Below are 14,023 nucleotides of genomic sequence, written 5' to 3'. Positions count from 1 at the left end.
AGGCTATCTTTACTTCCCTGGAAGAAGAGTATATTAAAATGAAAAAGATCCCAAAGACTACACAATTCTTTGACACAAGCTATATTTAGAAATGAATATAGCAACCCCTCTTCTCACTGTCCCCCTCCCCTCACCCTCTTTAAAAAGCTGCATGCTCAGGCTGACTTATTAACCCTGTAATAGCCAACGATAACTTTTTTTTTCCCTTTTGCTTATTTAATGTTTCATATTGGCTTATACATATTTCTTAAGTATATCATACTTTGTATGTATCTGAAAAGTTATAAATCAATTTAAAAATAAAAGCTGCACGACACTCCCCTGGCCAACATTTATATTTTTTTTTTAAACCTTTTATGCTCAGAAAAACTCAAGTTTCCTGTAAGAAGGTTATTACCCCCCTGCATTCAACCAAGGTCAGGTGGGATTTTATGTAGGATAGGAAAGCTGTACTCAGTACCAGGTGAGTTTTAGCTTTCAATTTTCGAGAACCTCCAATTTAAAATTCCCTTTTGATTAGTTTTGACGTCCAAAAAGCATTTGACCAAAATTTTATGGTCACATTTATTTTAGTATAAAACTAGTGGAAAGATAGCAACTTCTTCTATTTATGCAATTTTATAAAAATCACATAACAAGCCTAGAACCACATACAATTGCATAAGGAGAAGGTACAGAGAAGGGCAACCAAAATGATAAAGGGGATGGAACAGCTCCCCTATGACGAAAGGCTGAAGAGGTTAGGGCTGTTCAGCTTGGAGAAGAGACGGCTGAGGGGGGATATGATAGAGGTCTTTAAGATCATGAGAGGTCTTGAACGAGTAGATGTGACTCTGTTATTTACACTTTCGAATAATAGAAGGACTAGGGGGCATTCCATGAAGTTAGCAAGTAACACATTTAAGACTAATCGGAGAAAATTCTTTTTCACTCAACGCACAATAAAGCTCTGGAATTTGTTGCCAGAGGATGTGGTTAGTGCAGTTAGTGTAGCTGTGTTTAAAAAAGGTTTGGATAAGTTCTTGGAGAAGAAGTCCATTAACGGCTATTAATCAAGTTTACTTAGGGAATAGCCACTGCTATTAATTGCATCAGTAGCATGGGATCTTCTTAGTGTTTGGGTAATTGCCAGGTTCTTGTGGCCTGATTTTTGGCCTCTGTTGGAAACAGGATGCTGGGCTTGATGGACCCTTGGTCTGTCCCAGCATGGCAATTTCTTATGTTCTTATGTAATATATATCTTTCCACTATTTTTTGTAGTATTGTTTTGTGGAGAATTTTCCCTTAAGTATACACATTTATTTTATACGTTTGATTTATTTGGATTAGCAGGACCAATTTTTATTAGGATTAAAAGTGTTCTACACTAAGCAGGTACAAGACAAAAGTAGTCCTCTCTCATTTTTAAGTCTGGAAGATTTTATCTAACCTCCACCAACCTGAATCTATTTATGGCACTGCTTTATTTTCGGATGACCTCCTGAGGATTTTGATTTTTTTATATTTCCAATCCTAAAATTTCCTTCGATTCGGTTCATGCCTCTGCTTGACGCTTTGGTTCCTTTTCGGATTTAAACGTAACAAAGATAAAATCTGAGGCCTTGAACTATGTAGGGGATTTTGAAAGATTCCTGGGAAGGTGGGTTTCCTCTCACGTGGGATAAAGATTATGTTAAAGTATTTAGGCCTGAAAATTCCAAGGAACTGGAAAACTGTGCACATTCCCTGAATATAAGAGAAGCTTCTGAAAGAAAGACATCCTTACTGAGTCAGCATAACATTCCCTTACCCATTTTTTGGATAGAATTTCTCCTAAATGACCATCTTAAGCTGAATTCCATCCAAGAAATGGATAAAGGAAGACTATGCCATGCAAAGCAGCAAAGATTTACCAGCAAATTAGATATTCACTAAAGGCCCGATTTTAAAAGGGCCGCGTGCTACACGAGTGGCTGGACCTCTTGTGAACCACGCGCATTTTAGAATAGGCACCGTTACGCGCAGAAGTGCTGGGCCCTGCAAAAGGGGCGGGCACAGCGCCATTAGCCGCTATCCTGGGGAAGCATGTGCCGGCAGCTGGCCAGTGCGCAGAGTTTACTTCTGCGCCCAAGCAGCAGTAAATATGAAAATAAAAAAAAATTTAAAAAGGGGGATAGGTAGGGTTAGTTTAGGGGCTGGGGAGAAGAGGAGAAAAGGGAGAAAGGGTAGGTAGGGCTAACTGGGAGGGAACTGGGCAAAGGCCCGATCGCGTCGCTGTGCGTACTTTCGAAAATCCCCCACCCCCCCTGCGTGCGCGAGTGTGCACGCGGATGTTAAAATCCGGCTTGCATGTGCGCGTGGACATTGTATTTTATAACATGCGTGCACGAAATGATTCTCTTGGTGCGCGCGCGCCGGGAACTGCACGCACATGGACGCGTGCGTGCTCGTTTTAAAATCCACCTTAAATTGCACAGAACTATTCAGAGGAGGAATGCCGGATTTAAAAAGTATGCTTGGCACCGCGAGATGGCGGAGTGGTGCTTCCAAATGGTCTGCAGGCGACCAGCACAGCGGTTTCTCTCTATTTACAGAATTAGAATTGGAAAAAAAAATATTTCGTTAAAACTTTGCATTTAATGAAGGGAGACATTCCTGAGGACAAGGGGTGAAAAGGGGCTTGCACGCACACCTTTGAGGAGCTCCTTGTGTAAAAGCGATTTTCAAAGGCCTATTTGTGCACCTAAAACCTTTTGAAAATTCAGCCTTATTGCAGTGAATTTTCAAAGGGAGTTTTGCGTGTAAAAGTACCTGAATATCATCTGCTTTGCCGTGCCAAAAAGCAGAATATAAATAAAGCAAGCAAGCAAGTCTTTTTATGTGCGCAAATGTAATGTGTTTGGATTTTCAAAACATCTGCACGTGAAATGGGGGGCGGGGGGGGGGGGAATATCCGCCAAGAATGCAGGTGCAGAAGTTACGCGGCTAATTTTTCTTAAGCGATTTTCACAGGGAAAAGGTTTCCCCTTTGAAAATTGGTGAAAAATCCAAAAGTTAAAAAAAAAAAAAAAGCAGCTCTCAGGCCGAGTAATTTTCAAAAAGAGAGGCCGACAGAAAGAGCCCGTTAGAAAACGTCACATCCGATATGCGCATCCTTGCACCGGTTCAGGGCGGAGGCACTGCAGGGAGTGGGAGTCCGGGCAGGACAACCCAGTTTGGGATTTTATAAAAAACGTATGCACAAATTATCTCAGCAAACTTATGCACGCCAAAGAGCAACTGCAAACGGGTGCGCCTTGTGCTGCCGGGATACACTTTCCCAGCGGGCCCCTGCGTCCGAGTCTGCTTTGAAAACTGGTGTAACTTATATGTAGGGATCTTCGTTTTTTCAGGGTTTTTTTTCCTGGGAACTTCGATGTCATCACAAAAGAAAAGAAAATAAGAGGAAAAAATGACCCTTCCACGGATTTTCTGCTGATTTTTTTTTAATATTTGTTATAACACCGCAATTCCCAGGAAAAATAAATTAACTGCCAAAGGTCCCTACTTATGTGCAATGCTGCAAAATGTACCCTCTTTAATGTGCTTCAAGCACGTTCCAGTTTTCTTTCAGCCTATTAGATGAGCTTGGGCTGAGAGATACCCCGCTACCTCCTTATATCAGGCAATGTGATACCTGGCGGGCAATGCAGAGGTTTTGAGAACAATCTTTCACTCCTGCCCCCCCCAAAATCTGCTTACACCTTCATCTCTGGCCTTTTCCTTAGAAGGCTGCGACAGTTCATTTGCATCCGAATCATTACCACTCCAACTGGATCATGGTTCTGGTTCTCACTGTCTCTCTCTGCAATGGAGCTCCCCCATCAGTGCTCAGCGCCATCTTATTTTGCTCTTTAAAGGGCCTGTACAACCTCCCTTAAATACATAACCCACTTGCCTTGAATATAAATCTTAAACCTGGCTGGGGTGTTATTGGATGGAGTTGAAGATTTTGGTTTGGTAAGTGGGTTTGGGTTTGGGTTTTTTTTTCAATTTCTGTAAAGGCTTCTCTCTCTCCAAGCTGAAATGCAGCTTCACTGGCTCTTATTTCTCTGCTCTCCTGTTCCGTCGGGCTCTTCTCACGTTCCTCTTCATCCTGGAATTTATGCGCTCAAGTTCACCAAAAAACCACCCCAAGTGCTGGGTTGTTTTTGATGAACTCCAGAGACCCATGTGCTGCAGCTCGAGTACAGGGGCAGCCTCTCCAGCTCACAAACGATTTTTTTTTCAGTAGTGCAGAGACAAGCAGCTTCGTATTTGGGCCCTTGAGTCATTCTGGAATTCCAAAAATTCACAGGTTGCACCTGCACAGTCTGTTCTCAAGGCCGCTCGTTTTCTCAGATAAAACACTTCCGTCCGTCTCAAATTCCTCCACCGCGAAGGAATTTAACCTCCCTCCAATCTTCCAGAGCGCCTCGCTCGCTCTTCGTTCTACCTCAGCGAGCCGAAGGGGTAAATAGCATCCGACTTGCTGTTCGTGTCCCCGGCAGCATCACATTTTAAATTAGTTGCGGATCGTTTGAAAAACGGATTGTTCATCAGTGTTTTGATTTCTTTTAGGGGGTGCACTTTCATACCCACAGGTTTCTATGTCCCCTACCTATAGGGGTGGCCCCTGCAAGTGCACCCCGAAAAGCGGAGGCCAACTCATTCCCACATGACTAATCTCCCTGTAGAAATCAGCAAGTCGGCCCATCTTTTCTGGCAAAGTACACGTCCCACAGGTTGCCGGCGGGCTTTGTCTGCCATGTCAGCTGTTTTCCATCAAATTTTTCATTTGGGGAGGAAAGAGAAAAAAAAAAAAAGTAACAGCAGGAGCCTCTCACTGTCATCCACCACCTCAGACGCTTCCTCCCTGGCTTCATTTTTTTTATGTACTAATTCCGATCTCAAGAGAAGAAATCTTATAGCTGCAGAAAATGAAGAAACTAGAAACAGGGGGCCCTGATCAAGTCGCTACACTAAGCACATCCATTCCATTCCCTTTCTTGCAAATGCATCAACCATCCATTGTGGAATAAATAAAAATAATAATAATCCACATAATCTCAGCCATGAGCATGCGAGCCATCATAAAAATTAAAAAAAGGTTATTTGCTGATGTCCATTCTCTTCCCCCTCCACAGCAAGCCCTGTATATGCCCAGCACAGCTTCCAACTTTACAGAAAAGCAATTAGCCTACTTTTCATTGGGAGCTTTGAGCAGGTCACCTTCCCTTCCTCTTAGCCTCAAGCTAGGCAATGGTAATTAGGCAATCAGCACAGCACTGCTCCAGCTCCCTGGGTCAGTCTGTGGTGCCTTTTGAAATCCCTGGAAAAAAAAAAAATAAGGGAGGGAGCTGCGTTTCTCAATTTACTGTGAACAATTTTAAAAGCAGCTCTTTCAAGTCCCGGTCTGGCACTACGTAAAGCCACCGGCCCGGAAAGAACCACAGCGGCACAGCTTCGTGCAGCACGGAGGGCAATTCCTTACCATTCGGTTCAGAATGCTACGAAAGCAGGCTCCGCCCCCCCCCCCCCCCTTACTGCCTGTGAAACCGAGCCAACCCGAGATCACCAAAACGGCAAGAAAATGAGGAAAAAAACCTAAGGTACAGGATGAGAGCAGAAAGGATCAGAAGGGACATGCGAGACACTGAAGGCACTGGCGCTTCTCTCCTGTACCTGTGGCCCCGGATGTCAGACTGATCGCACACACCGCCTAGGGCGATCCGGTAGAACTCCCTGCCCAGGGTCTTGGCGACGGATCTCCCCACGCTGGTTTTACCCACTCCGGGAGGGCCAACAAAGCACAGGATGGGCCCCTTCAGGTTGCTCTTCAGCTGCCTGACAGCCAAGTACTCCAAAACTCTCTTTTTCAGTTTCTCCATGGCATAATGATCGTTATCCAGAAGAACTCTGGCTGCCCGAATATCCAGGCGGTCTGGACAGAAACAAAACAAAAAGGGAAAGAATTGACAGCATGAGAACGATAGACACTGCATCTTATCTTGTAGGGATTAAAAAAAAAAAAAATCAGTAAATGTGCCTTGAGCCATGAACATGCATTAAAAAATATAGACAACTATTTCAAGACATTTTATATGCTGTCCAAAAATGACCAATAAAAACCGCATGCCAACAAGGCAGGTAAGGACCATTCACACTTGGGTTAAAGCAATATATTAACAAAAGTTAGCTACGTGAAATCATGCATTGTAATGCACAAAAAAAATAAATAAAAATAAAGCAATTTTAGAAGATGCAACTAAGAAGTTTGAGTAGGAATGGGTGCCAGTAACTTAATGCTCCCTCTTCCAAGAGAGGCACAAGCTTCTAGGGGTTGGCTAGTACTTTTAGGTTCTGGCACAGAGCACCCTTAAAACATACCTCCCTCAGACACTGGGCACAGATATCCCCCCCTTTCGGACCCCAAGGCCACCATGAATATTCATCGGACATATCTGCATACGTCTGGGCTATGAAAGCAGATTCATTTGCATATCCTGAAACCTGGCTGCGATCCTCATACAACCCCAGTGAGTGAGTATCGCTGCACACAGTCCTTTCAAGTCGGCAAGTTAAGCAGTGCCGCTTTAAAATTTCCTACTCCGGGGAAAAAATGTTCCACGGGACCATGAATGCTTCGTACAGGAGGAGAAAAGCTCATGCCGAGATCAGAAAGATGGCAATCAACTGCACAACCAGTGAGCCCAGGTCCTGAAGCTATGACTGAGTCACAAAAACACACATGCAAATTTACCCAATCCCTATGAGGTACATCAAGTAATCTGCACAAGTGGCGGGCACAGCACACCCCTTGGGAAATCAGGCAATACATTACATCTATATTTTTTATTTTGAGGTGAAGAAAAAGCAGCATTAAAGTCCACTTGGGGTGTCAGGTACCTTGGCGAGCGTGAGTTTGCAGGGAGAGGGTGTGCTCTGTATGCAACACATTTGTTATTTACTCTACTTGTATGAAAGAGGTACAAAAGCAGAAAGCAAGTTAACCTATCAACACATATATAGTAATACCAAAGAGCAGCAGCACAAGGACTCAGTTTTAACCCACAAAATGAGAAGTATACATAAATAGAGTGTAATGGTGCCACATAAGCCACATGTGAAAAACATTCAACAATTTTATGCCTCTCCATTGCAAAATGTGAACTATGAAATGCATGCTTTTAATCCTTTTTATCAACTTGTTTGAGAATAGTGAGACCATCTACCCCCAGAACACAAAGCCATATTAAGGGCGGCTTCGCATGCACCAATCTAGTGTGGGCTTTCACTCACATTATAGCAGGAGTTTTACCACGCAAAAAAAAACAAACCGTGTTAAATAGCTGGGTTAATTCTGCATGGAAAAATGTAGGAAAATGTGCACCAGAACAGGGGTTAAGACCCACCCTGAGGTCGGCGCGCTTTATTACATCGGCCCGCTGAGACTCCGGCACATATAGGCAAAAAAAGCCTCCCTGGTGATTCTTCACCCACATCCTCACCATTGTTTAAGAGGTTCCAGGGCAAGATGGCCGCCAGCGAGTAGACCGCGAAAGACGCTGTTCAAGAGGCGATTACTTTTTCGATATTTCTTCTGTAAGTTATGCTGCACACCAAAAGAAAGGGGAGACTGAGAGGGGTGACTGATTCGCCCCCGACAGGTGCTTCCCAGCCCCGAATTGAAGGCTTCTTCGCGGGTGCGACGGCGTCTACACCAGAGATCCAGGTCGCTGGAGGAGTAACGCGAGAGCAAGCATTCTCCTCCCAGACCCCCGACACTACTCTTAGCCCCGGTGAGCCGAGGAGGCCGGCTCCCCCGCCCCCCCCCCCCCGACAAACATCGGCGCAGCCTTGAGTGCCCTGGAGTTAGGGAGGGACCCCCTTTGACAGTGGTTCGAAGCAAAGGAGCACCCGCCGGCCAGGAGGCAAGTCCCGGAGCTGCCCGAACGGTAGAGGGGATCCCCGGAAGACCGACGGAGGATTTGGTTTCGGACATTTCCTCAGAACAACTGGGATTAATGGCAGCGAAACGCCAAGGTACGGTGCATGAGGGGAGCAGTAACTTGGAGGAGGGAGAACACCACCTAGAGCTCTGCTGGCAGGCTCAGCAACTTCAAGGGGGGGAAAATGCAACATTGGAAGGAATATGGCTGGCTTTAAAGTCGACAGAGAAATCTCTTCAAACTTTATCGCAAGTGACCTTAGATACAAGGGATAAGACGGTAATAATTAATAGAGATGTGAATCGGAACCGGAATCGGTTCGGATTCCGGTTCACATCGTGGTGTTTTTTTCATCCGGCCCGATCGCAGTTTTGTTTATCGGCTGCGCCCGAGCCGATAAACAAAATCCCACCCCGACCCTTTAAAACTAATCCCTTAGCTTCCCCCACCCTCCCGACCCCCCCAAAAAAAGCTTTTTACAGGTACCTGGTGGTCCAGTGGGGGTCCCGGGAGCAATCTCCCGTTCCCGAGCCGTCGGCTGCCACTAATCAAAATGGCGCCGATGGCCTTTGCCCTTACCATGTGACAGGGTATCCGTGCCACTGGCCAGCCCCTGTCACATGGTAGGAGCACTGGATGGCCTGCCCCATTTTTAATGGCACAGGCCCCATTTTTAATGGCGCAGGCCATCCAGTGCTCCTACCATGTGACAGGGGCTGGCCAGTGGCACGGATACCCTGTCACATGGTAAGGGCAAAGGCCATCGGCGCCATTTTGATTAGTGGCAGCCGACTGCCCGGGAGCGGGAGATTGCTCCCGGGACCCCCACTGGACCACCAGGTACCTGTAAAATGTTTTTTTGGGGGGAGGGGGTCGGGAGGGTGGGGGAAGCTAAGGGATTAGTTTTAAAGGGTCGGGGTGGGTTTAGGGGTTATTTTTGTGTGCCGATTTTCCCGCCCTCCCCCAAAATAAGAGAACCCCCACGAACAATTTCAGGGGGTTTTCCTATCCTTTTGGGGGAGCCCCCAATTTCTGATGATTTTGAAAATATCGTACGATATTTTCAATCGTCTGAATCCTGATTCACATCCCTAATAATCTTATTACAACTTATAGCAAAAAATCAGAGGAACTAGAAAAAAAAGAATTGAGACAACAGAGAATATTCAACATAAGATTATTACCTCTGAAAAAAATGTGAATAAAAGGCTAGGTGGTGTGGAGAATGCACTCAGGGCACACAATTTAGAGTGCTCAGTTTCCTTGTACTAAGGTTAATCTCCCCACTGGAGCTTTTCAAGACGTACATGCACCAAGTATTAAAAGTACCCGAAGATGCTATCCCGGTAATTGTGAACGCAACCCCGACTAGAAGGAAGGGAACCAGAGGGCACTGCTTCAATGACTCTGGACTTAACAAATATTTTGGAAACTTCCTTGGAAACTGAAATTTCCCAAAGAAAAACATTATTGATGATCTCTGCTTTCCTTTCTGAACACAATCAGATGCTGAGAAATAGGCAATTACCCTTTCATGGGAAACCTACATGGATATAGCCCGATGTTATAAAGGCAACTCAAGTCTTTTACTGATGCGTTCAGCGGTCCTTCGGTTGGGGGCAAGCTATAGATTAAAATACCCTTGTAAATGCTCGATTAGGTACCTGAATCTTCAATAGGTTTTCTGTGAACCAGACCAGCTCAGAGCATTTTTGGAGGCAAGATCCCGAATAGCTCCTGTTACCAGCCCAGCTCTAGATAGTTAAGATGAGTCAAGCAGTACTCGCTGTATGCGGTCTTTTTCTTTAATATTAAAAAAAAAAAAATGCTTTTTACGCTGCTCCCTTTCTGCCTCCCCTAACTTACTTATAATTTTGAGGTTGGGCACTGTTTTGAAATAACTTCTGTTTCATTTGAGAAATCTCTCTGTAATGAGTACATGTATGTACCAATATCTATCTTAAACAAGGTCTATATACTTGGAATTTGTTTTGAAACTGAAAATAAAGGAGGTTCCAAATCTTCCTGCACAGCATGGGTTCTTACACAAAATATATTAAAAACATTTAAAAAGGGGGGGGGGGGGTTGGCCATTATCAATTATTTTTGAACGTGCAAATTTTTGTAAACGTTTTCCCACAGCTTTCTCTGGATTATGCAATATATACATTTACTAAATAAAAAATTATACAGACATTAAGGGAGCAATTTTCACCGTTCCAAAATGAGCACCTACTTTTGTTCCCCCCCCAGGCCTTGTAGGCAATGTTCTGCAGAGAAGCGACATGGCTGATCTCCTTGCACGACCGTCTACAAAAGCATGCAACGTTGCATCTACTTTATCTGGAGGAAAATCACTGCAGGGTAAATCTGTAACAGCCTGAAATTAGGAAGCAAATACGCAGGCAAGTTACACCAGTGTTCAAAGCGGAGCTGCCGCCCAGAAATCATTGTTTAAAATTATCCCACTAAATTTATCCAAACGTGACTACACATGCAAGGAAAACTTTTGAGGTAAGTTTACGTGAATACTTTTGGAAATCCTGAAGCACGCATCTAGCATCTAAGTCCAAACTCACCTCTCAGCAACCCCCCCCCTCCCCCCCTCCGGGAATGCTTTCATTCAGTCCAGGTAAAAGGTACCCACCAACACATATGCACAAACGTTTATCCGTGCACTGGGCGGGCAGTTCTGCAACAGGCCAGGTCTGCATTTGGAAATCACAACGTGCAGGCTTGTTTTCTGCCACCCTCCTAATCTTATTCCCGGGAGGGCAGCCTCCTTATCCGGCTAAAAGGATGTGCGAGCATTTAGCTTGTCCGTGGCGGGGGGGAGAGAATTTTCAAGCAGAGCAATCTGGCTGGGCCGCTACTTAATTCTCCGGCCAAGTCCCTTCCCAAACCTGTCCTCCAAGTGTCCACAAACTGGAAGCAAAAGTATTTCTTTTACTTACTGCTTGCAGCCTGACCCAATACATATATATCTGAAATACACCAGACTGATCGATGCTCTGCTGCCTCTGAACATTTCGCTTCCAATTAAACCGGCCCCAGCAGTAACGGTTATTTAACTGGCACGAGCGTAAATGCATTTGGGGTAGATTTTCAAAGCAATTTTTCACTTGGAAAATCAATTAGTGTCTCATGGGTGTAAAAGTATGCAGAATATTCACCTATGCTAGCAAGAGCTGCTCCTGGGAGTAGAGGCAGGGAGGGCAGGGAAAGCATTTACATGCTGTGGCACTGAGTGCAGTCAGAATGGCCAGAGAACAGACGCAGGCTGGGCTATGGCTGACTACTCAGGAACTTTATCAAGTCACAACAGAAAGAACACTCTCTCTATATCTTTGCAGCTTACAAACAAAGAAAGCAATATAGCAACTTACAGTCTCTCGGTCTGAGCCTTTCCCAAGGTTCCTCCTGCTTCCCTGGGGCCTCCTTTTCCCTCCTGGGCCTGGCTAGACAGACATCTTCTCAGGGGCCTCCTCCCATACTAAGATTCCCTGTTGTCTGGGCTTAAGGTGGACTAGGCCAGATTTCTGGGTCCTATCCCTTAAGGTATTCTGGCATTTTCTTGTGTATACTCCTTCACATATCCTTCCCCTCAGCTCAAACTTCTTAGGTTGAATGCTTGCCCTTACTAAGGGTATATGCCTAAGAAGACCCCTGTTTCTCTCTTCATGTCCCGTCCTATGCTGGGGCTGCTTAACCCCTTTAAGGTTTCCCCCCTCCGACACCCCCCCCCCCCCAAGTCATTTGGGGGAAACTGCTCCAGGGTTCGTGCGGCATTTGCTGTTCCATTCTGGCTTGACTGCCCATAACCCCACTCCATAGGATTTTAAATTGGAGACAATCATGCCCTAAAATCACCGGATAGAGAAGCTCAAGCAGTGCCTCCATTGCTATAATGGTTTGTCCTGCTGTGGTTGTCACAGCAGGATCTGATTGGTGGGGCTACTACTGTCTGTCGCCATATACACATATCAGAGTCGCCTTCTTCTCACCGATATCCTTACGAACAAGTGTCTTACTACACCCCGATTTTACCAGGGATTGGATGGGTATCTTCATCCAGCTCCATCTGAGCTCTTGATGTGGGAAATCCACCAAGTTACAGCTTTGAAGTTTTGCGAAAGTGTTCACCCATTCTTGCTCCCACTTTTTGGTTTTTTTTTTTGTTCTGGGGGCCTCCCTCCAGAGCCTGTTCTTTCTTGCGCTGTTCCACTAGCTTACACTCCCACACTATGCCTTCATGCTAATGGCACTCTTTGACCGTGTAGTGCTCTGTCTTACAGTAGGAGCACGCCCATGAGGGGGGTTCCTGTTTAAACTGTCCCTGTTCCTCTCTTCTTCTTTTCCATATGGGCAGCATGTCCACTATCCATACAAAGGCAACAGAAGGGGATATCTACAGCCTTATTACTGGGTTGTATCAGTCCCTCCTTGTTCTTTTGCACTGAGGATCGACCATACTTAGGAGACTTTCCTTTGTCCACTTGAACCTTAGTCTCTAGTGTCGGCTGTGTCACTATATTGACATCCATTGCTTCACTTAGATCAAATCTACAGTCTCTGGCCAGGTGACCTCTCCTTCCACAGTTGAAGTAAGCAAGAGAGGGTGTGGCCTGTGTGCTGGGCATAGACCCTGAAATGTCCCCAGAGGCCCATTGCTGCTCCGCGTTCATTACTGCACCGTGGAGCCAGTGTGGGCTGCCTTTCCATCCTCCGCACCATGACAGGTATCAGTTGGGCCTGGTGAAGGCGTCTGCCACTTCTAACGCTCTAAGGTAAGCCCGGTGTGCTGACAGACTCAATTCTGCATGGGCCAGTTGAGTCCGACCAGAAACCCAGAAGCACCTGGTTGGCTACCTAGAGGCCATTCTTTGTCTCAGGCTGCAGCCATTTCCATCTGGCATCTTTCAGTCTGTGGAATAGGTTTCAGGGACTTTTTCCAGGCAGTATCACGCCCCCCACCGGAACTTTTGTCAGGTTTCTGAAGTACATCCTGCCCTTTCTAGGATGGCGGTCTTGACTTCTGCATAGGTGACCCTTCCTTTAGTTTTGTTTAGTTCATACTTGATTAACTGCAAATCTTTATCAAGGCAAACCAATGTGATGCACAATAAAGGTAAATGAGGCTAACAAATGAAATAGTGTAAAAACAGCAGTCAAAGTCTAAACTAAATAGAAATTGCCATGCTGGGTCAGACCAAGGGTCCATCAAGCCCAGCGTCCTGTTTCCAACAGAGGCCAATCCAGGCCACAAGAACCTGGCAATTACCCAAACACTAAGAAGATCCCATGTTATTTATGCTAGTAATAGCAGTGGTTATTCTCTAAGGGGCAGACATTCAAAGGGGCATGCGTGTAAGATACGCATGTAACCCCCCGAAAACCTGTCCCAAGCTCCCCCTATGCGCGCCGAGCAAGTCCCGGGACGCACGTAGGTCCCGGGACTTCGAATAAGTGGCAGGGTGCCAGCGGCGCGCACAAGTTACGCCTGCCAGAGGCAGGTGTAACTCCACGAAATAAGGTGGGGGAGGGGGAAATTTAGTTAGGACTGGGGGGTGGGTTAGATAGGGGAAGGGAGGTAAAGGTGGCAGGGACCCAAAAAAACCGCGCATGTTATAAAATCGGGCGTAGATTTGTTCGTGCCGGGTTGCGCGAACAAATCTGCGCCCTCGCGTAAGTAGCGCAAGAAATGCTTCCGGATTGCCTATAAGCAAATTTGCCAGATGTGTTTCAATTAGCTTCTGGCCACCCCATCATGCAAGCTGCTGCTGGCCTTTCTGCCAGCTTTACATTACCCACTCCATGTTGGCTTATTAATCCTGGCCACCCCATGACTCCATGAAAGGTTCTGCGCTGTTCCTAAGCACCTATGCAAAAAGCCTTTCCCCTATATTTAAATTAAATAAATAAAGCCTGCCTGCTCTGCACTGACTTACTATTAATTCCCTCGCTGCAGCTGGAGCTATTCTCCTTAGGCTGTTTTAAATCCTTCTCCCAGGCAGCCACTGGAGCCCAGAAACAGGAAAAAGGGGGAAAAAAAAGTTCTCTTTGGCATGGGTTTC

The 14,023-nt window shown here is 45.7% G+C and overlaps 1 protein-coding gene across 1 annotated transcript in view; it reads right to left on the bottom strand.

The window, feature by feature from the left end:
• LONP2 (lon peptidase 2, peroxisomal) overlaps nucleotides 1–14,023 on the bottom strand; it is a 241,528-nt gene that overhangs the window by 179,823 nt on the left and 47,682 nt on the right. The window contains exon 7 of the mRNA XM_029608478.1: nucleotides 5,683–5,941. Within this exon, the coding sequence (XP_029464338.1) occupies nucleotides 5,683–5,941 (259 nt within the window). The remainder of the gene's footprint in view (nucleotides 1–5,682; nucleotides 5,942–14,023) is intronic.

Source organism: Rhinatrema bivittatum, chromosome 7 (genome assembly GCF_901001135.1).
Source record: "Rhinatrema bivittatum chromosome 7, aRhiBiv1.1, whole genome shotgun sequence".
NCBI classification, from domain to species: domain Eukaryota; kingdom Metazoa; phylum Chordata; class Amphibia; order Gymnophiona; family Rhinatrematidae; genus Rhinatrema; species Rhinatrema bivittatum.
This window is presented reverse-complemented; position numbering and strand designations above follow the sequence as displayed.